This window comes from Ceratosolen solmsi, unplaced genomic scaffold (assembly GCF_000503995.2).
Source record: "Ceratosolen solmsi marchali unplaced genomic scaffold, CerSol_1.0 scaffold10, whole genome shotgun sequence".
Taxonomy (NCBI): domain Eukaryota; kingdom Metazoa; phylum Arthropoda; class Insecta; order Hymenoptera; family Agaonidae; genus Ceratosolen; species Ceratosolen solmsi.
Genome location: NW_011948412.1, coordinates 24,917,996 through 24,941,175, shown reverse-complemented (window position 1 = coordinate 24,941,175; position 23,180 = coordinate 24,917,996). Strand labels below are relative to the sequence as shown.

General features: G+C 29.8%; 1 protein-coding gene across 1 annotated transcript in view; it reads left to right on the top strand.

Moving 5' to 3' along the window:
• Positions 1-250: 250 nt before the first annotated feature.
• Positions 251-23,180, top strand: part of LOC105363132 (uncharacterized) — a 74,156-nt gene continuing 51,226 nt past the window's right edge. The window contains exon 1 of the mRNA XM_011500740.1: positions 251-459. Within this exon, the coding sequence (XP_011499042.1) occupies positions 422-459 (38 nt within the window). The 5' untranslated portion in view covers positions 251-421. The remainder of the gene's footprint in view (positions 460-23,180) is intronic.

The following is a 23,180-nucleotide window of genomic DNA, read 5'->3' as shown; positions in this document are numbered from 1 at the left end:
ACTCCATCGTCCTCGCGGACCTCGAGGGTGCGCCATCCGAAAACATCGTAGACAGAATTCCTGGCTACATAATGATCAGGTTGGACAATGGTCATGCAGGGAAACTACCATGTGTGCATCTCACCGCGACGACCTCAGCCGGTGCGCACGCACACACGAGGGGAATCCCCTCCTCCTAGGTCTCGACTACCGGAGAGAAAGCCATCGGCGCGTCCGTCGTGTGCGTACCACCTCAGTCTAACCGTGGGTCTCGAGCAGCCCGGACGCTTGGCTCGCCGTTGAAGTTCTATATATCGATCGCTTCGAGTGTGTGACAGAGCGAGAGGGAGAGTAATCAAACGATAGATAAAACGGGTTGTTGCGATGGTCGAATTGTGGTGAGCAGCGGAGAGAAAGGATACGGCCTGCATGGGACCACCCCATGGATAGCAACATGTCCACCGCGGCCTACGTGCACCGGTACGTTCCTTTGGCTTCTGCAAATTCACGCTCGTACACACCTACATATCAATGCACATGCAGGCACGTAGGCAGGCTGGCACGCACGCACGCACGCACGCACGCACGCACGCACGCACGCATGCACCCACGCACGCATGCTGAAGCGCGGAAGGAGAGACATGTTTGATCGATACGTCCTGGGGTGTATCGCTACCGAAACCCTCGAACTCCGGGAGGGGGCGCGAATACCGAGGCGTTTGCGTATGCCTCCCCTCACCTCGCAGCCATTTTCCCGGGGACGCCTGAATTTCCGGATATTCCTTTATTTCCTTTATTACTCCGTATTCTTGTCATTCTAATTATTACCTCTTTTACATGCGGATCATTGTTCTAACCTGTCGCTTTCACTTTTGCAGTGGAGCTGCAATTGCGATGACCTATACGAGACGAGTCCTGTCGTCAGTTAATTGCTAATTGAAATTGGCACGTTTCAATTTTTGGATTGTTCTAACTTTTCCAATACTTTCGACGGCAAGTCAATTTGTCCGATTAAAGATTAAAGATATTGTCAATAGGATAAAACTGTTAATTAAGCTACCTTTACTTCGGCGTTTCTCAATTTTTCATTTGTATTGCTCGTAGACCTCAAAAATAATTTATTAATCTATTATCGTAATTGATAAATGTATAATTGTAAAGTAATGAATACCTTTAAAGAGCAGCTTTTAAGGGTTTCGTGTAGTGATCTTTGAATAAATAGATATCGTATTAGTGAATCGGAACAAAGTAGTCGAAATATCGGAAAAAATGAACTGAAATAGGTGGGCTAAACGTGATTTGCTTGATTATTTTAACCTCAAACAATTCACAATGCCCGAGATAAAAACGCAAAGTTAGCTTGAAACCCACAACTAGTCTCTCCTGACGTTAGTTTTTGAAATTAAAGTTCGCGGTTGAAATCGACCACTATTAAAGAAAGTTTCATCGCCCTGTGGTAATTGGGACTGGAAAGCGTTCGGACTGATAAATTTGACGCGTTCATTCTAAATAAATGGTTCTATATTATATGTTAACCTTCGTATCTGAAAGCCAGTTACACCATTAATGATAAATTGTCGGTGCATTAGTTCTGATTATAAAGCTTTATATTATACATGCGGAATGAGATTAAATAATTGTCTAAAAACGAGAGGGAGCGAAAGATAGATAGAGAGAGGGAGTGAGAGAGAGAGAGAGAGAGAGAGAGAGAGAAAAGCATGCGAAAGGTGGAAGTGCCTACGATATCAAAGACAAGGGTTGACACCAATATGTGCATGCGTGCAGGGTCAGTGTGATTACGGATCAGAGCGAGCTCCCACCGGCTTCTTGCTCACTCACGCAAATCGATACGTACACCCGAACTTCCTACAACCGGCGGCCGGGCTTCCTACAGAACTTCGACTCCCCCTTGCGATGAAGTCTTGCGCCACGAGGATTATTGTACAGTTTCGAATTTAGATGAGAAAAGATTCGTGACTATTGCTAGTCTTCGGCTTCCAATTTAATCTGAAACTACGGCTTGCATGAGCCAGTCAGAAGGGGAGGGTGCGGAAAAGGGATACGCGTCTTGGAAATATGCCCAATTTTACTTACAGAATTAAATAAACTTTATCTCTCACTAACTCCAAGACACTGATTATTCATTGCTCCGAATGAAGAATTTTTTTTAGATAAAATGTAGCTTTTACACTCCTATTCTATGCAATTGTTTATTAATGTAGCAATATCATAATCATATTTGACATTCTGCCCTTTATTTTGTGAGTGATTTATTAGTTATTTTTTACAATTAATATGCCGCGTTTGGCGTTTATCGGTAACTTCAACTTAGTACCAAATTTTTTTTTTCGATTACATAAGAGTAGGACACTTTCAAAATTATAAACGCTTTAACTTTAGCTTCATAAATGATAACTAATTTTGTCAATTTTTCAAAAGGGGAAAAAACCATTTAATAATATAATAAGACATTCAATCTTTAATTTCTTATATAATTCTTTACAACTCGATACGCATTTTTACAAGTTTGCGCTTAGAGGCTCGCACAGCCTAGCCAGACTAGAAAGGAATATTTTTCGCCCTCTCGTTGAGTCGAAGATATTGAATTATTTGTAGGAAATTACTGGAGAAGTTTATAGTACGTATAACATTGTCAGTAATGCAAAATAAACAACACAAATGTTTTTTGTTATTATCAAAAACTTTATTAAAATTCATTTTGTATTTTTATATAATATTTAGTTACTACAACTGATTGCCCTAGTTTTATAGTATTTTTCCTATACAAATGTAGACATTGTTTAATAGTTTGAAGCAATATGAGAGCTTGAAATATTAAATATTAAGACTATGTTATTTCACATTTAGACTAGATTTATGTAATTTTATTTGTGTGTTTTTATTTACGTTGTGATAATTGTAACATAATTTGCAAACATGACATTATAATAAATATTGAATTTGATAAGATATACTAATATTGTTACATGTATTTCACAAATCAAAAACTCATTTTTAAATTATTTTAAAACTTTTTTCAATTACCTACACCATGAAAGAAAAAGCAAACATTTACTCGCAATAATTAGCAAACGTTGATATGTTCTTCTAAAGTCATTATCTTGGTTATAAGTTGATTAGAATCAACTACTACTTATATCTTGGATTTTTATAAGATTTAAGTCAAAGTTATGAATGACTGTAGATTGAATGAAAAGTAAATAGATATAAGCAGATTAATTGCTAAAGATTGTTATTCAATCAACCGTTATATTTAAATAGAAATATTATTTTGTGTAGTAACATTAATTTTTATAAAATATCTAAGTAAGACACAACACATTTATGGAAGAATAAAATAACTAATTCTTTTAATTATAATACTTGTATAATCGCCACTTTGTGCAATAATAATTTAATTGCTCAAAGAATGTCAGGATTGCATTTAATTCGATATGTAATTGTATTTTACCGTCGGCATTATTTTTAATCTCATTAAAATGTATCGCTTGTGTACCTTTCATAAATAGGCACATAAATAAAGCATAAAAGATTTTTTTTCTCAACTATGAGGCGAATCATCATTAATGCCGAATAATTTCTCAAGCGCATGCTCAAAGCTAATAATTAACGCAATCTCCATATATTAACAACAGTAATAATAACAACACTATAGCAGCTACACAAATAAGCTACCTTTTTCATGATCCTACTTGTCTCTTCTTTCTTCATATATTTAACGCAAAGCGTGTAAAATACGATTTCATAACAGAAAAGTATTGAATTGGAGGAAAGAAATAGGATTTGTCAATCGTGTTGAGGACGCTACGGGAAAATAAACAAATCGGCACGTAGGTGTAACGGTCTTACGCCGCTGGACTCATTCTACTCGACGTCAACAAATATTCTTGTAACACTAAAAAACCAAGATTTTTCACCGCCGGCGCAAGAGCACGCATTTTACCTACGTACATTCTTCTTCTTCTGATTTTTCTTCTTCTTCTTCTTTTTCTTTTTCTTCTTTTTCTTTTTCTATTTTTTATAAACAATTATACGAGTATGTTACGCGTAGGCCGGTATTCCATGTTTTTCTTCCCCTTCCCTATTTCTCCCGCCGCGATGTTAAAACTAAAAACTGAAAATTCCAGGCGTGCCCCCCTTTTCCTTGCTCTTGACTTTTTGTTCGAAAAATAAAGGGAAACGCAGAATCCTCGCGCGCACAGGGCAATGAAACGACGACGAAGTAAGGAGGCTAGAAGTAGTCAACCCGGTTTTTCCTTGAACCTGGCGTGCCGGCAGCCATTGACCGCTGCCTTCATCGTCATATCTCTCTCTCTCAGTCACTTACCTCTCTCTCTCCCTTTATCCTGCACTTCTATCTTCCGAGGTTTCTGCTGCCTCAGCTCTTCCCCTCCTTACGTGCGAGGAGGATCGAAGGCTGCCGCTTCCTCTCCGTTTTACTTTCGACGGAGGCGCGATGATGTCCTTTCGAGCTCCTGCTGAGGCTCTTGAATGGAACGAGCGCCCGAGGCAGCAGTTTCGCGAGAAACTACTTTTTTGGCGGCGCAAAGTCGCTTTTATCTCCGCATAGACGGGATGTGAGGTTCTGCTCCGCAAAATTCAATCTTCCGCTCGAAATATCGAGGTCGCCTACATGATCACCCAGAACTTTCCTCAGATGCTTGAAAATGATGGGAGATTGACGAATGGGTGCAAAAATTTATATTGTTTACTCAGATGGCTTTCTTAAGTGACTTTTAATGTATAATTAATTTTTGGATAATATATCATTCACGGGCATAATTCAGATTGAATTATTTTTAGATTGATTTTTTTAATATCTTTAATGCTTCTCGTTATATGATGCTAAAATATTATTGAAGTTATATTAGGTAAAAATTTATATAATTATAGGCAAAAATATTTTTTAAGAATTAAGAATCCTATATGTTTAATTAAAATGTATAGTTATATATATTTCAATTGTTATTAACTACTTTCATTCAACGGTTTCATTTACAGCTACGATGACGTCAAGTAAATATCACTAACTTATAATATGAGCTAAATAGTAGACGAATATTTCATTAAAGACATTTGATTTTAGTGACGTCATTCACTACAGTATCCATCAAAAGTCTACGAACAAATATATTAAAAATTTTTAGCCATGAATTATAAACTATTAGATGTTGATATTTCCCTAATTTTTTTAGCATAATCGTTGAGGTGAAAGAACGGTTATACTTATTAATGTATAGCGCTTGGCATTTCTGACCGACTCAGTTTTAATTAGTTTTATAATTGAAAAAAATACCAATATTAACGGCATATAAAATAATGCTTTCAAAAATATATGCAATATCGACTTCCACGTACATATAGCTAGACTGATAATATTATACATCAATAAACAATGAAATAAATGTATTTATTTCAAAATCAGGTATGGCTGCCCTTGTGTAACTATTAAATCATTTCAGTCAATATAAAATTTCTAATACAATTTTTTATACATTTAAATAATTGTTTCAAACTTTCCATGAAAATGATGAAATACAACTATTGAAATAATGTGTAAATTTTCATATATGTTTCATATATGTTTAGCAATGCTTATCGATATTCACTACTCAGTATAATTGATGTGCTTAATGTCAACATCCACTTGTATATATAAATTAAACAAAAGTTCTGGACCTTAATTTAACTTTAAAATTCTCATTTTAAAATATTTATAATTTATATTATTAAACCGTACATAATTTTAAAATCATCTTAGTCAATAATAATGGGAAATATTAACAATTATTTAACCAATAAATTTGAACATATTATTCAGTATAATGGCTTATTGAGTCAACAGGAAAAAAATACAAGTATTTTTTTATCTAAAATCTTTACAAAGAATTATTAACTCACTAATTTTATTAATTAATAATTTTCAAATACCAATTCAATCAATATCTATGCAATGAAATAAATGAAAATATAGATAATTAGATATTTAAATTTTTCATTTTTAGATACGTTGTAATAAATAAAATTTTATTTCATTAACAAAGGCCAATCAGATTAACGCTGTATCAATTATTATTATTATTATTATTATTATTATTATTATTATTCTTAAATTAAATAAATCTCAATACTGATCGATCAACTCATTTAGTGGAACATCGTTGTACCTTATCTTAAGCAATCATTAAGTAATTAATGCATTCACTGTATTCGATGCGTGCATGCGCAATGTTTTTGACATAACAGTAGCAGTCAAGCGGTACATCCTATGAAGAATCATTCTTTCATAGTCACACTCTTTTAATTTCTAAAGGAAGGCGAATATAGTCGGGGACGTGGAACGAGCGGCAATACCTAAACCGAAAAATACATCCGACAGAATTAGAATAAGTGTTTGGAATTTTATCGGATAACTATGGCTGTTTTTAATTACTCTTTTGTTGCTACTACATATACATAAAAACTATGCATAGAAAAGCTACCGTACCAATAAACCAAAATAATTGAGCACTACATAATATTCAAATCCACGCGTAAAGATGTTTTTTATCAGTTGTGCCTTGCTTTGTTTCAATAATTTGTTTGAAATGTAAGAATTTTACAAAAAAATTCAACGATTATAAAAATTAAGTGTTAATATTTTTATTTTTTATTTTATTTTTTTATTCAAAATATTTTAAAATAAAATTAAAATAAGAATTAATGCATTTTGACAACATTTACATTTTAGTATATAGTTTATCAATTATTTTTATTACCTCGATCTAAGTACCGAATCTAGTTATAATATACAAGTAACTATCATGACTTAATATAGGTCATCAGGTATCAACATTGGCAATATAAAGGCAAAAATTAATTTCTAAAAATATATTAATTTTATAAGATTTTTTAATGGTGTTAATTAATATTCATTAAAACTATTTTTAAAAATTGTTATTTATTGGTGATTGCATTTGAGGTCTTTTATTATTACATCGTTAAATAAGAAACACTCGATTTAATTATAATTCACGAATAATAATAATAATAATTTACATTTATTTTTATAATTATAAAATTACGTATTATTTTATATATAAGTCTAGGTACTAATAAAATAAGAATATACATTCTGCACAATCTTTAAATTGAGCGACTTTAAAATTTCAAGATAAAATTACATTAAAGCCAAACAGTTCAAATATTCAAACGTTATATAAATATAATTACAGCATTTTTCTAACGAATTACTGATTGATAATTATAAAGAGTAACGATTTTGATTTATCTAACTAATAATATGTAACAATTTACTGTAATTATAAAATGAAAATAAATAAAAGTCAACTATTAAAAAGTATAATTATACCATTTAGTAATAGAAATTAAAAATAATGATTTTATAAACTCATCGACTCAACATACATGTTTCAGGAAAAAAGTAAGATTATGAAATTTGATAAAGAGATATCACAGAAGTAGAGAAAAAGTTTAATAAATTTATAATTTAATATTTATTATTTAGATTGTCTTGTTTTGTAATTTGAAAACTATGCCTTCCATGTTTTATTTTGTTTTTTCTTTAGAAGAACGTAAAAAAGTTTAATTATATTACTATTCAAAATTATTGTTGAGCATTATAATGTACTTATTAAATAATTCAAATAAATACTTTTTTTTAAATTACCAGTTTGCATACTTGTTATATTAATGGCAATTATTATTTGCATACATAATTTTATACCTTTTATATATTACCTTTTATATATTAAAACCAAAATTTTAAAACTATGAAGCATAAAGCACATATTAATTGATTAACGTTCGTAAAACTCGATCCTATCGAAAGATATATAAAAATAAAATTTTCTGTATAAAAAATACATATAATCCACTGATAAAAATAAGTTGACAAAGAAGGCGGATAAGTTGATGTATTGATTCGCTGGGGGCTTGACACACAGCTAGGCTTGAATAATCTCGATATTGATAAGATAGCGTACCATCACACAGCGTAGTCTGTTTTTGTACTTTTCCGTATCTCTAACCATTGGCTATTTCTCGCGAGGGTGAATGTACGTGACACCTGAAACTCACTCTATTTCTACTCTATCGATGCACAAGACACTGATACGAAGAAATTTTCATTTTTTTTTTCATTACTAGCTTCAAAAATCTGCAAAGTCTCACCAATAGATTTCCATTTATTGTTGATATCCGTACAATAGATTACTTTTTCTCACTTTCTTCCTTTCTGATGGAACTAGCTGTATCTTATGCCTTCCTTCCCTTTCAAGCAGTTTCCTGGATTATGTAGGATTGGACATTATCTTATTTTTATTTATTTATTCGCATGAAAGCAGTCTGTATTAAGCTTTTGCAAAATCTGTTTTCTCGACTCGAAAGAGTCCATAAATGAAGTACATTCCTTATGTCGCGGTACAAATTGTAACCATTTACTCTGCCACGTCGACAATTAAACAATACACCAAGGTTAAAATTATACAGCGCCCAATTATCTGTAACAACCGAGTATAGAATCCTGGGCGTTTTAGCTTCACAATTTGTAAATACTGCTTATTTGCAAACGGTTTCCAAACATTTCAAATTAAGAAACATCTACAAAAACATAAACACTTACAAGTATTTTACACATTGTTGTAATATATAAAAACCTGTTTTCTAAGAATGAATCGATGGATTTTCGCTGCAAAAAGTACCAATGACGAAACTATAATAAATTTATCTAGAAAAGTATAATGGCGAAATCATGGGAAACATTTGAAGACAAAATGTTTTCCGATTTATTTAGCTTACACTCCGAGGTTTTATATTTTCCTTTTCATAGTCCAATTATTCAGAACTCATATTATTGCATATTCATTTTTTCAACATTTATTTTCAGGGAGATATTTAATGACTCGGAACGTTTTCTAAAATTATTCATTTTGATGTAAACCGTATCTCATAAAGTTTAATATGGTAGTTTTGTTAGAAAATTTATAAAGTGATTATATAAATATGTGCGTATATTCATATTTATCAATAAATTTTTAATTATACGATCACATTGAAAAAGCGATATTGTGTATGATTTTAATTATTTTACAGTATTGAATATTTTTATAAAATTATTACAGAGACGAGAACACGAATAAGAATAATAGCATCAAATTGCTTCGCTTCCATAAAGCTTTGTATTAAAATAAAGTAATCCATTCGAAAGAACTTTATTATTATTTTATATCTCATAAAATGAACTTATATAAATATTAAATTGTAATATTGCAAAACATCAGCTAGTTATTGAAGAAAATCAATATTGCATTATTAGATAGAATATTACAAGTGCCTCCTATCTAAGTTTAATATTTGTCCAGTTTTCATAGTCTTATATATGGAACTAAATATATATATATATTAGATGCAACATATTTAATATAATAACTATCATTTAAAAATTAAAATAATGATATATCGGAAAATATTTATTGTGAAAACTTTCAATTACAAAAATTAAATTATAATTTCTTGCAATGTTTATTACATTTACAAAAACTAAAGTGATAGTATAATACTGCTATGGATCTGTTAAATTTTAATTAAAAATACAAACGCAAAATGATCAATTTTTAATGCTCAGTTAACTATAACTATGTTTAGAAGACATTGCGGAAATATAATGACTTCGATATTTTTCCTTCAAGACTTAAATATGTTGCATTTATTGCATATTCAACTTATTTTTTTAACTAAATACACGGTTACTTACTTATAGCTTTGCACATTGCAAATATCTAAACTTTTAACTATAATTTAGAATAACTCACTATCGTACTAGGAAAATTATTTAAATAGAAATAAATAATGTGTGCAATTTAATTCTATTAAATATTAAGGTAGTGATTCCGATGCCATGTGAAATATACAATTCCAATTTATGAATATTTAACCAGATATATGTATCAATTAATTATTTCTGCTATAAAAAGTTTAAAAAAATGAAATTTTTACAAACGAATTGTGGGCTTATTTTAAACAACTAATTTTCAACATAATAAAACACAATAAAGAAATCGCTATGTATTCTGAAATTGAGCAATATTCATTTCTATTGATTTAAATACAAATTTTTCGAAATTATTAAAACATTTATTGACTACCAAAATAATAAATGCACTCTATATAAAATATATAGTATATTATTCATAAAAAAAAATCAATCAATTGCATTCCTTTAAATTGGTCTAATTACTTTACATTTTTTTATCATTATTCACATTTTTTCAAATTAAACTATACTAAATTAAATTTTTTAACCGATATCAGTAATTTCCATTATAGCATAAATTGTATATTGATATCGAGTGCTATTCTTGCTATTCTTACGTCACTACATACACTAAGATAATCGATATTATCAGCCGACAAACGTTCACTAGACTTACAAATTTGCCACTAGGAATAGTTGAATTTCAAAAATATCTAATCTCTACCTCTTTCATGCAATTTACTCTATATATACCGGCAAAACATATATATATGTATATATATATATATATATATATATATATATATATATAGATATATATATGTATGTAAAACGTATTCTCAAATTACTAGTGAAGTCTATTGTTATGATTGTGTACATAGGTGTACATTACTATTCCATCCCTTGAAGGTGAGAAAATATTTTTGAAGGTATATAGGGATATACCGCGTGCATGGTATAAAGAAAACGCACATATAAGAAATTTTTCCTTTTCATCGTTAGCATTGTTCTGCCATCGACCACGATTATAAATTGTATTGCAAAGCTAATGATTTCTGTTAGTAACGGATTCTTTCAATTATGTATAGAAAACCAACTGAATTACGGTTATCCTCTTATAAGTAGACATTACATTTTAACCAGCTGCAAAATTCTACATAGTTATAGTTTTTGATTTTTCACATTTTATAAATTAAAATTAGAATCAAAGTAAATATAATTTTCATTATTCTATCTTTATACTTATCTATTACTTTATATTCAAATAAAGTAAAATATATTTTCACTTTTTGTTTAATTATAGTTTTTTTACACACTATTGTCACTATTTAAAAGTCTAATAGTACACAAGAATAGCTGCAGAATAGTTTCAAGTTTTAAGTGTAATTTAAATCCACTTTAAGGGTACATAATTGAGAAATTAAATTAATCTTATATGGTTATGAATCTTATTTCGAATAATGTTTTATTTACAACTCCATCAACTAATTTTATTTAAAGAATATACTTTCAACAATTTAAAAAAAAAATTTAGCTAATATTTTATTGTAGAGGACTTATAGAGTATAAAAAATTATATCTTTAAAGTACAATTTATTTCGTATTCGTAATTGAATAATTCAAAGATATTTTTCACTGTTTCACAGAATAATTACTACAGTTTTAGAAAGAATAAATAGTAGAAAATTATTGAGAAGTAAATTTTAAATATTACAAAATTCGTAAGTGGCAAAACACTTTAAAAAGCCAAATTATCGAGCTTTATAAATTATAAATATCGACTTTTAATAGACATATATTTCGTGGTGTGTAATATGATTTGGTTGCTATGTGTTGTTGTAGGAATAACAATGCTTATCAAGGATGTTAATTTCATTGCTAAGACATTACTTTCTATACAAATAAATCATTAATCACAACGTAAACATAAATGAAGGTATATATAAATTTGTCAACAATAATTATATGAATGAAAATGTCGACCTTTTAATGACAAATATTTTTAGATTTTAGGAAATTCATTCATTTTTTCAGAGAATAATTGTTTTAATAAAAATGCGATTTCCTGTCCCATAAAAATAAATACGATAAAAAAACAAACATTATGCTTAAAAAATTTTATTTTTAAAAACTTAGAATTTTATCAATATTTAAATACTGAAATAAAGATTATATATTTCTAAGGTTAATCAAATCGATATGCACAAATATCTAAAATTGCATAATTTATAAAATATTAATTATTTCTTTCATATATAAAATATTGTTTTCATATAAATAATTAAAATAATAACGATTTAAAAAATATTTAAATATTATACAGAACAAACAATAGTGAAGCACGAATGCTATATATTTGTTTTAAGCATACAAATTTTTTTATATATACAAAATAAATATATGTTGATATATTAACTTACCAATAATTAATGTAATAATGTCTTCAATATTCATTAAAAAAAAATTATTAAATTCCATAATATCTGACTGAAGATGTTTTTCCTACACATTTTTTGCTTAAAAAAATGCGTTCACTATGATAAATAACTTTGCAATACACTGTTTTATTATTTATGATTTTAAGTATAGAAGTGGTGTTAACTAGAATGCAGATCCTTTCTAATAGAGGTGATTTGAAATAAGTGATTACATAAAAGTCGTAAAGGTGCGTTTTGAACGCACTGGAATAGGAGATTTTCACGATCTTCTGTACATTCAATAATTGCTTTGAAAATGGTAATGCGCAATAACTACGTGATTCTTTTAGCACCTAGTAAATTTCCAGTTAAATTTGAACGAATATCAATTATTGATATTATTGTCATTATTTACAGCGTTTCCATTTAAATATATTATTACATAAAAAAAAATTTGTACGTATCCGTAATATTGATTTATAATTGTAACTTTCGCATATTTTTAACGTTTATGTATTATTATATATATTATTTTCATAATCAAATCGTATACAAAAAACTATAAATGTAAAAAAATTGTATTAAGAATATTTTAATGCTTAAAATACGTTCGAACAAAAAACAGTTATAATAAGAATAATGTTATCAATGGTATGTTAAAATGACAAATTTTAACATAATACATCATTTCAATGACCTTTGTTGTAAAAAGTATATCTAACTATATATAGTCTTGATCAGAATTCGAATGAAATATCTTTGGCTTTCTTCTTACGTTTAACAATATTGAAATGAATGAATAAAGTGCAAAATATAGTTAGTAAATAAATAGTATAAATATAATTAAATGGAAAATATAGTAAATATGCTGGTTAATTGAGAACTAAGATTCAATATCCAATGTAAGTAGTGGTAATACATTTTTTATGCTATATAATTTTTTTTTATCAGTCTTATTAATAATATAGCATATTTGTTTAAACACTAAAAGTTGAAATTTATATCCGGTTTTGTTAACACAATCAAAGAGACTTTTTACACAGTTTATGATACTTTAAAAAAGCCTAAATACAGATATGAGTAAGGTATGTATATTAACTGGAAAAGAGAACGCATTTACCTTAACACGCGGAGATCGATCAACCGGAAATCTACCGTTACATGGCTCCCGGGGCTTCTCTTTTTCCTCTCTTTCTTCTCCTTTCCTATTCCCCTCCCCCACTTGCTCCTTCATAAGCTTTCAATGACAAAAGCTACACGATAGATGAATGAGTCGCAGATCTCTATTATTATACATTTTGTTGTTATTGACATTGGTTTAAAGATAAAATTGAAGCACATTACAATAAAAAGCCTTCTTTCCTGATCTAGTCAATGATTGAAAGCATTTGTTACTCAGGGAAACCGTTCTTTCGGCTTCATTTTAATTAAGTTTGATACTCAATCAGATGACACGCTCAACTATAAAAAGGAAAAGTTCCTTTTTTGTCAAGAAATAGATTGTGACTAATCTTTTATAAAGAAAGTAGTACTGAAACGTTCCTACATACGCCGGAAAAGCGAGAGTACGCAAGAAATATATTGCTTAATAACTTTCAAGTCGGGTGAGAATTTCAAACGAGAAATCACTGTAGAGAAGAGTCACGAGAGACCACAAAATATAGAAAAAAAAGTTGTATTCGACACGTTAACATTACGCCCCCTAAATGATTTTACCAGTTTATAGCAGCTTATAACACACAAGCTTTCCCTTTCAAAAGTTTTTAAAGCTTATGTTAGCTGGAAGGTCATCGTTTTATCAAACATTCATTCACACATCTGCTGTTAAAACAATAACCTCAACATCACTTATTCACTTCACATCACGTATTTACATACACGAGCTTACATTCCCAGAATTTATGCAGTTGTGTGGCTGTTGATCATTACAGGCGAGTGTCTGTAAAGTCATGCAAGTGGGCCAAATGTCTCTTGACCCGAATTTCTTGCGCCACTACTGTTACTATAGGTAAAGTAGCGTATACTTATTCTTCGCTGTGGTCCTTACACCCATGCTGAAGACATGACGCTCCATGTTCCCATCTCCCGTCTTTCTCATATACACGCGAAAATTAATGAACTGTCATTATGCGATGTTGCTCGCGGAGGCAATAAGGGCCTTTTCTCTTTTTCCTAGAACTTGTTTTGTTTACACGGTTGAGGTACCATTAAACCCAACTTGAAAATGTGCCTGTATGATGTTGTTGTCAAAATGAAATATGGTTGCGTGAAGCGTTGTAAAGAATGAAAATGTTTCATAAGTAAATTATAATATAACATTTTTAAACTTATATTCATGGTAAATGATATTAAGCTATTTTTGAATAATTATTTTCGTTTATGACGAGAATATAGAACTTGTACAATAAAAAAAGTGGACTTACCGATTCCCCAATTGTAAATTTAACGATAAAAATATGAAAGAACCGATTCCTATGAAAATTTCAATAATTTCAATGAATTGCTTGTATGAGAGAAAATATCTTATTATAATCCATGCACTAATTAAATGGGTATTGCAGTGTTTATAATAATAATACAATAAATAATTTCTCTTTGTAAGAATTAAATCAATTTTTAAATACATATTGTGATTTATGGAATGCCAAAAAAAATTATAAGAATCATTTAATAAAAATATTGAAGGTAATGCATATATATTTAACAATAATACATAAATTTAATTAGCTAAAAACGTTAAGCAACATTTTTTATGTGTTGCTGTAAACCAAATTCTCAGAGAATTCATTCAATTATTTCCTATTATGGTATAATAGTTGCGATCAATTTAATTACCAAAGACAATTAGATTTTAACATTGGTATCAATTATAAGGGAATTCAAAAAATTCAAAAGAATCATTTTCCACAATAATACGAAGTCATGAACCTATAAAAAGCATATGAGCATTACGTATTTATAACAAGCAAATATTAGAATAGCAAAGAAAAGAAAAACAAATAGGTTATGTTTGATATAGAAGGAAATTTAAAGACGGATAAAAGAGAGGGGAAGAGATGTTGCAAAAACGCGAGGCAATGCGCTAAAAAGCGAAAAAACAGAAAAAAGAAGTGGATGCCGGAGTGGGGGGTAAGGAGAAAAGGTAGAGTGCCTCTCTAGTATATGTAATTGTCTACAATGCTGAAGTACGTAATAGCATGACTAATTGTCACGTGAGACGCCGAAACTCATTACTTTTTCAGTATCGACATATCTACCATGTATATGAGCCATACGTTTTTATTGTTTTCCTTTTCAACCTTTGGTAAATCAGGGTAATATAACGCCCAACTTGCTTTTCCTGGTATTAAATCCTATACTAACTTCTGAATCGAATAATTTGTCAAATTACTGCGATATATTAACTGTTAGATGATAATTAACCTCCTAAAATGGTGGACTTGTACAATTTTTTATGATGAAGCACCCACGAAGAACTTATGCAATTGATACTTTAGCGATTTTGCAGATAATTTAACACTGACTTTCACACTGACACTTGTAATTGTACTATTACACGCATTTATGAGAATTCGAGAAACTCGTAGTTATTTTGAAATCACTACGATGCACTGCCCAAAATATAGTATTTTTGTTCTTAATTTATCAAGTCCAATAATTTATCGACCCTCGAATCCTTAACTCTTGATAGATCGCTTATAGACAATTGTCAATTAAGTTCTTTGTTCGGATACAAAATTGGAATTCCAGAAGAACATATTATATTACTTGTAATTCGACTAGTACAGAGATATTGAAACAAATAATGATTATTCCATCATATTCCTAGAGCGAAATCAATAGGAATTTATAAATTAATGATGATAGATTTAGTATATAAAATTCAATTTTTATGTAAGTTGGTAAGAAATTTTATGAAGGAATGCTGGTAGAAACTTTCAGAATATTTAATATACGTGTAATTTCTACATAAAAAAGGAGATATTGCATTTTATCAATAGTTCCTTACGACGTTCTTAGCATTTTAACGAAAGTTTCGTAATATCCGAGAATTACCGGTAATTGAGTTTTTAGCGATTTTTAATCGCGTCCCAAGATAATTCATGCTCGTCAGGGGGAACTGCGCGTAATTGCATAAGCCTTTCATTAATAGAAATATTAGCATAAGAGCATTTTAAAAATATGCACTCGTTTTCTCGGGAAATGTACTCTTGACTTACTCACGCATTGCCACTTAAAGTTTAAAAATTAGAAATAAAGAAAATTGAAGAAGCGGGACTAATAATATGGTAAAATTACATTTATATCACAATATTGTCTTTCTCATAATTAATATCTTTAGGAATATCGTCTTCGTCTTACGCACCGCACAGCTTCCAAACGGAAGGCCAACCGATGGTATCAAATTCATCGTCCTACATAATTTAATTACTCAGCTCAATCTCGTTGTATCTCTTATTTTTCATCAAATAAAAATACACCACTATTGACATAAGCTCAGGTGCTTCCATTTTCTATGCAATTCTGAAGGGGCACGAAGACGTTATTTGCTCACTGTCCCCCACCCCCTTCCATAAAGAGGACTAACGGACTGCGCAATGAGTGTACGAGCGCTCACTTGAATCTCGATTAGTCGAAAATGAGCCCGTAGCTGCGCCTCCAGACCTCAAACGTATTTCGTCGATATTATTACGGGGCGCAAACGAAAAAGGAAGGAGGTGCACGTACGAGCCAACACAGGCGCAACCGTGAAACAAAGTACGTGCCAGCAAGAAAACGGGGACGGACGATCGCGCTCCTTGTTTCTCGCGTCGACCAACTTGGACATTTACGAGCCCGCGAGCACCGAGAGAATGTACTTTGCTGCTCTCCGCATGTTTGCGTGCGACGTATCGCGCGGGCAAGGATAATTAACGGAAGAAACCCGGGGAACGAGATCCAGTCCGCGATCTCTCATTACCTCACACAATCACAATGGTCTTGGAGTCATAACGCACAATGCCCCTGGGGATCCTCGAGCCACTACAACTCTTGTCAACGGGGATAGGCGAAGAACTCGATATACGTTGCGCATTCCTAAATTGGGATCGCCGCTGTTTTCCGCCCGCAACCTAATTGCGTAGGAATTGGAAAGTGCGCGAATCGCCGAGTGAAAACCGTGGAAAAGCCATAAATGCGCCTGGCACTTCAGTATGAAAAAATAATGACTGCTTTCTGTGAAATTGTCTTTGATACTGTAGTGGGACTGTTTGATGTCGATAATCTATGGCAGTTGGCCGAGTGCTTTTAATTATCTAGAGTTTTGTTGATATGGATAAAATGGATCCGAAGAAATTGACATTTTGCAGGCTTGAGTTGAGATCAAACGATATAAATGTTCACATCGGCTCATCGCATCATTAAACTATTAAGCCATTAAATTGAATAGTATTCCCAGCTACAAAGGAAACCGCGGAATTATTATCAATTATGCCCTTGCTATATGTCGTTAACTTCTTGTGAATGGTTGCGGTCTAACAAGAAAACTATCGAGATGCGATTTGATACAGAATACTAAAGTTCGATACTACTCGATATAATAGACTTATTAATATAGTTAACATTAAGTTCTGCATTATTCTTATATTAGGCTATTTGCCAATATTATTACCTATGACATATTTAACGATGCGATGGAGCTTGAGATAACAATTTAGTAATTATTTATCTATACTTCTCTCGATGTTATCCCACCTTTCGTATGAACGCTCTTTTTAACAATCTTGATTTGGATAATTTTCAAAGTAAATAATTACATACTTTAAGATAGCTAAAGTAGTCTTTTGTACATGATATTACTTCATTTCATCTATTACATCTAATCACTCGTACTTACATAATACGTATCGAAAATATCCCTTTTCGCTGGACTAGAACAATACCTAAAAGTTTGAAAATTTGTAAGTTAATATTTATGTAAACTGTATGCGAATGAATATTTGTCAAGATTGATTCGCAATAAGAAACGTGCCAAAAATACTTGCCATCGGTGATATTAAAACTCAATACGGTATTTAATGACTTACCGATACTCGGAGTCCCGCATTTTCCGCTACTATTACAGTTATTGTCGTTTTAAGTGCATAGGCTTTTTCACACCAAGCAATACATTTAATTGATATGAAAGGAAAAACATATTACTGCGTAGCCATGTTAAACGAGAAAACGCTAACTCCTCCGACTTAATCGTAATTAATTTTGGAGCTATTTGGATATTTTTCAATTTTTTAGACGTTTATATGAGAAGCATAATCAGCTTCATCAATTATTTTATATACAAAATCAAGTACTTCCAACTAATAAGAGAGTAAAGTGTTATAAAAATGAGCAATAATAACACATTGTAAAAATATACATAATGACGAATGTAGTTTGTATTATTTACTGACTTGAAAGCAATACTAATTCAGAAACTTAAAATTTATTATAAGACACAAACAAAATATTTTTAGCGCATATAAATAAACAAGATTATCTTTATAATTTAAGCTTTAAAAGTACTGATGCAGACATGCAAATAGTATATTTAAAAAAACCTAATCTTTGATAAATTTGATAACAATTCTTCGATATAGTATTGATAATATTATATTTCTATTTATAATTTCATTGATTATTCCACTTAAATTCGTTCATTTGTATGTCTAAATTTAAAATTATAGTTTTTATGCTGCCCTTAAATAAACAACTGTTAGCAAACAACAAGATTAAGATTTGATGTCATACTGATGCCCATTCATCTCTTGAACTTTAACAGTCTCCCGAACTTTCAAACGAATTTAAAAACTCGAAAAAACTTTCAGTTTGATTTTCAATAAGATGATACATTATACTAGAATTGGTTTTGATTCATCACTCTTTCATTTACATGACCACCTAATCCGGCATTAATGATCCTAAGACTGTCACACTCAAGTAATTGATATGAAAATATTTATACGTGTCAGGCACTTTGCCCAATTTCTTCAATCGACAATTTTCGCCTGCACGTGATATCATAAAAACGAGTAAAGTAAAGTAAAGTCATGACTGATGACTATCGATGCGAGCTTGCGATTTCTATCAATATTCTCTCCTTTTTCCGATCCATTTGGCATACGCGTGCCAAACCGGAATCAGAACGTGAATTACAAGTCGTGTAGATTAAAGGCTTGTACAAAAAGAGTGACATTCTTGACATCGTCCTCAAAATCATAAGAAAGTTGCTACTAATGGTCACTCGGTGGCGTTTTTTATTTCTATATTTGTTTCAATTGAACTCTAGCAATATTGAAGGTTAAGATATCGATACGAAAAATTTGAGTTCTTGAAATGCACATTTCCTATTCTTCTCTCCAATGCATTAGTAATTGCAAGTGCAAAAATACTTTAAAAATCTTTTTGTATAAATGGAATAGATTTTATGCAGATTGTTTTAAAAAAAAATTATATATGTTTTATAATTAAGTTGTTCACAGCACCAACGCATGTAATAATCGATGTAGTTCAGTGCACTAATTATAGAATTTGATATATGACCATATATGAAAGTGATTCAGCTTATATGCATTAATATTTAACACATTGATTAAATAATTGTTGTTAAACTGACGGACATACATATAAAAGGAACAATATCATTTACAAGAATTTGAGAAATACAAGAATACAAGAAATTCTTTAAAATAATTTTGTTCTGTGATTGTCTAGTGAGATATCATTTTTAAAAGATTATTTGTTTATATACGCAATTACTTAAATATAAAATAAATATTCAGCGGATGCATATTATGCAATAACAAAAAAATTACAAATATAACAATTTAAATATGCTATTTTATTTAAATATATTTCAATTTAATTAATTATTTTATTAATTGTAGTTATTCATCCCTTTTTATTAATTGTGCATCTGTAAAAATAATACGGTATAAGAGTTTTGCTGCAAATAGTCAATAATAATTTATTAATATTTCGTTAGTTTTTCATATTTCCACTCATACATATTCATATGGATTTGAAAATATCAAAATAATGCTTCTTGAAATTCAATTAGAATATAAAATTTGTTAATCCGTCCAATCCTTGCACTGTATTACATCATGTTTCAAAACAAGGCTAATAAATTCTTTCAAAGACATTAGGAAATAGAAACAGTAAATCACTTTAAAGACAAATGAGAAAATATAAATCTTTTTCATTAATTTTTATATTACTATTTTTAACAATTACTTAGACAAGTAGAAGACATTACTGTCAATCATTTATTTATGATCTGCTTTTTTTTATAAAACAAAGAACTTACGTAATTTTCTTTTTAAACTAGGGTAACAATAATAATCCATTACAAATTCACGTACAAGATAATAAAATCAAATTAGTTTAATTAACGATAAAATGAATGGCTAGAAAAAATAAAAAGATTCTAATAAATAGGTAATAATCGCAAATACAGATGGAGTTCAAATACAATGCATTTATGGAAGAATCCATTGTTAAACTCTACATGCTAATAATGTTAAGAAAATTTTAACGTAGAAAGCTAATCAATTTAGTATTTTTTAAAAGTGGAAATAGATTTTTCAAGAAATCAGAAACTTCTCGCCAAAGCTCATAAAATGCTGAAATGCCATAAACTTCACAGGTTATCTTTTAAAGTGTTTTCCCAAGTATAAATATTGTGTACGATCGTCGCTGATACTGGGAGTTTCATAAATGAGCCACGCATTGCAACTTTGTCGTTTAATTTCGAAATCAAGGCATCAACTAAAACACAAACTTTTTTGCGTTGGCTTATTAAAAGAATAAAATGCTCAATAAACGTATCTTTCGAAATACTTCCTATAACAGTAAGAGCCTATTGGGTATTTATGTGAATTCTTAATCGATGTAATCTAGTTTCTATGGTTTATTACTACTGAATTGTCTGAATAAATAACATTTTACTTAACCTTAATTAAATAGAAATAATTATTTGTAAATTATAACTACTAACGTATTATATTCTATAAATTTTATTAAAAAGTTCTTTTCAAATCAGAAAATTTCAAAATAAGTTAAATTCAATATTACATAAAATAATTATATCAAAATAAAATTGTTGTTGATATCGATATTTAATTTATGTTGTAAATATACTGACTAATCAATAAACTATTTAATTTCTACATATATTTAAGGTGAAAACAGGAAAACATAAACTTTTTAATAATAATAAAGTAACATAAAACTTATTTTTTTTATTATTACTTTACTTGATAAGAAAACCAAACTCTTTATATTACCTAGCGTTCTCAGAAAAATGGATATACGCTTGCATGAGTTAAAAGTAAATAGTGAAATTATAATATAGCTTTAAAAGTCGAAACTACTTCAGAATTGATGAAAATTGAAATATTTCAGCGAAAACATTTTCATTTTAAAATAGAATTCACTTTCGATCTATCTGTGATTATATTTCTTTGGATTATCACAATTTAAAATAACAATAAATACTATAATAGACATGATTCTAGACCAGTTCCAATTCCAGACCAGTTCCAGTTTGTATACAAAGTGAGGGAAAATTAATTGAATATAAAAATTGTTTTTTTGGTAATTATAAATTTCAATTTTATATTGAAACATTAAAACAATGAAATTTTCATTTAATACAAACATCCTAATATATTTCCTTTTTAAATAAAAAATGAAATATAATAAAATGTAATTTGCGAGAATATATGTATTCCATTTAATTGCTGCGCAGAAGTATTTTTTTACATATTTCCTTTGGTTACACATGTAAATGAGTACTTAAATACGGTAACTCTGTAATTGGATTACGTGTACACCGTAAATTCACCTTATACGTAAAGGTTGTGATAACGGTATACAATGCATAGGCAAGTATGTACATTGATGTAGATACACTGCAACCTACTTAATATAACATGCCTAAGAGAGTATCTGCAGGATATAAATATCACACATCTGTACCTTCAAAATACCATCTAATATGAATACATGTGATGAGAATACATATTATTTAAAAATTAAAATCCTATCTAATGATCCAGTTTTCAATGAACTTTATATCCACTTCAAATTCAAATTCTAGAAGATTAATTTTTTCTTAAATTGTTTTAAATTGTGTATTATAAATAGCTTATAAATATATAATTCTGATTACAAATGTGTGCTCGAGTATTTTCTTTACAATTACATACAATAACAATATTACATTTATAAGAAATAAATGGCTGTAATTCCAATAAAGCCCGGAACGTTAAAAACAGCAAATAAAGTAGATCTTAAAATGAAGTTCGTGAGTCATTTCCCTTACTTATAAGCCATACAAAGTTCGACAGAGTCGTGAAGCGCACGCGTAATCGATAAAAAGCATCATCGTGCTGTTGGGTGAGGCTCGCAGCGCTTTGGTTTTTTGCGCAAGTCACGACCGGCGATTAGAATGAGGACCCAAATTTCTTCAATAATTGTACTTATACTTTCTTGATGACAGTACTTCACAGTAGCACAGTACTTGTACTTTTACTTATAAGCGATGGCATAGCCGATACACGAAGCAAATGTAAAAATATATCTTTAACGAAAAGAAGGCATGTCATCATGATTAGAAAATAATTAAATAGTGGCTCGCAATGAATTTCGCATGGATGAAATGATTCACGAACATAACAAGTTGTCTTCATGTCGCAAATATTTAAAAAGTGATTCAAAAGAATTTTTAAATAGAAAAGAATGTGAATTTTTATAAGTCTTTGAATTTGTAAGATATATATATATATATATATATATATATAAGTTAAAGTGTAAATACGGGAGACATGTTTTTTCGAAAATAGTAAGAATATTTTATTTTAGTTAATTTTATCATATTATGTTTCTGTTATTCCTTTCGACTTTGTATTCAATTTCTTATTGTAATCATATAAATCTCAAATATCTTTTTAATGCAGATAAAATAGCCTCAAAATAAATGATAAACTAGC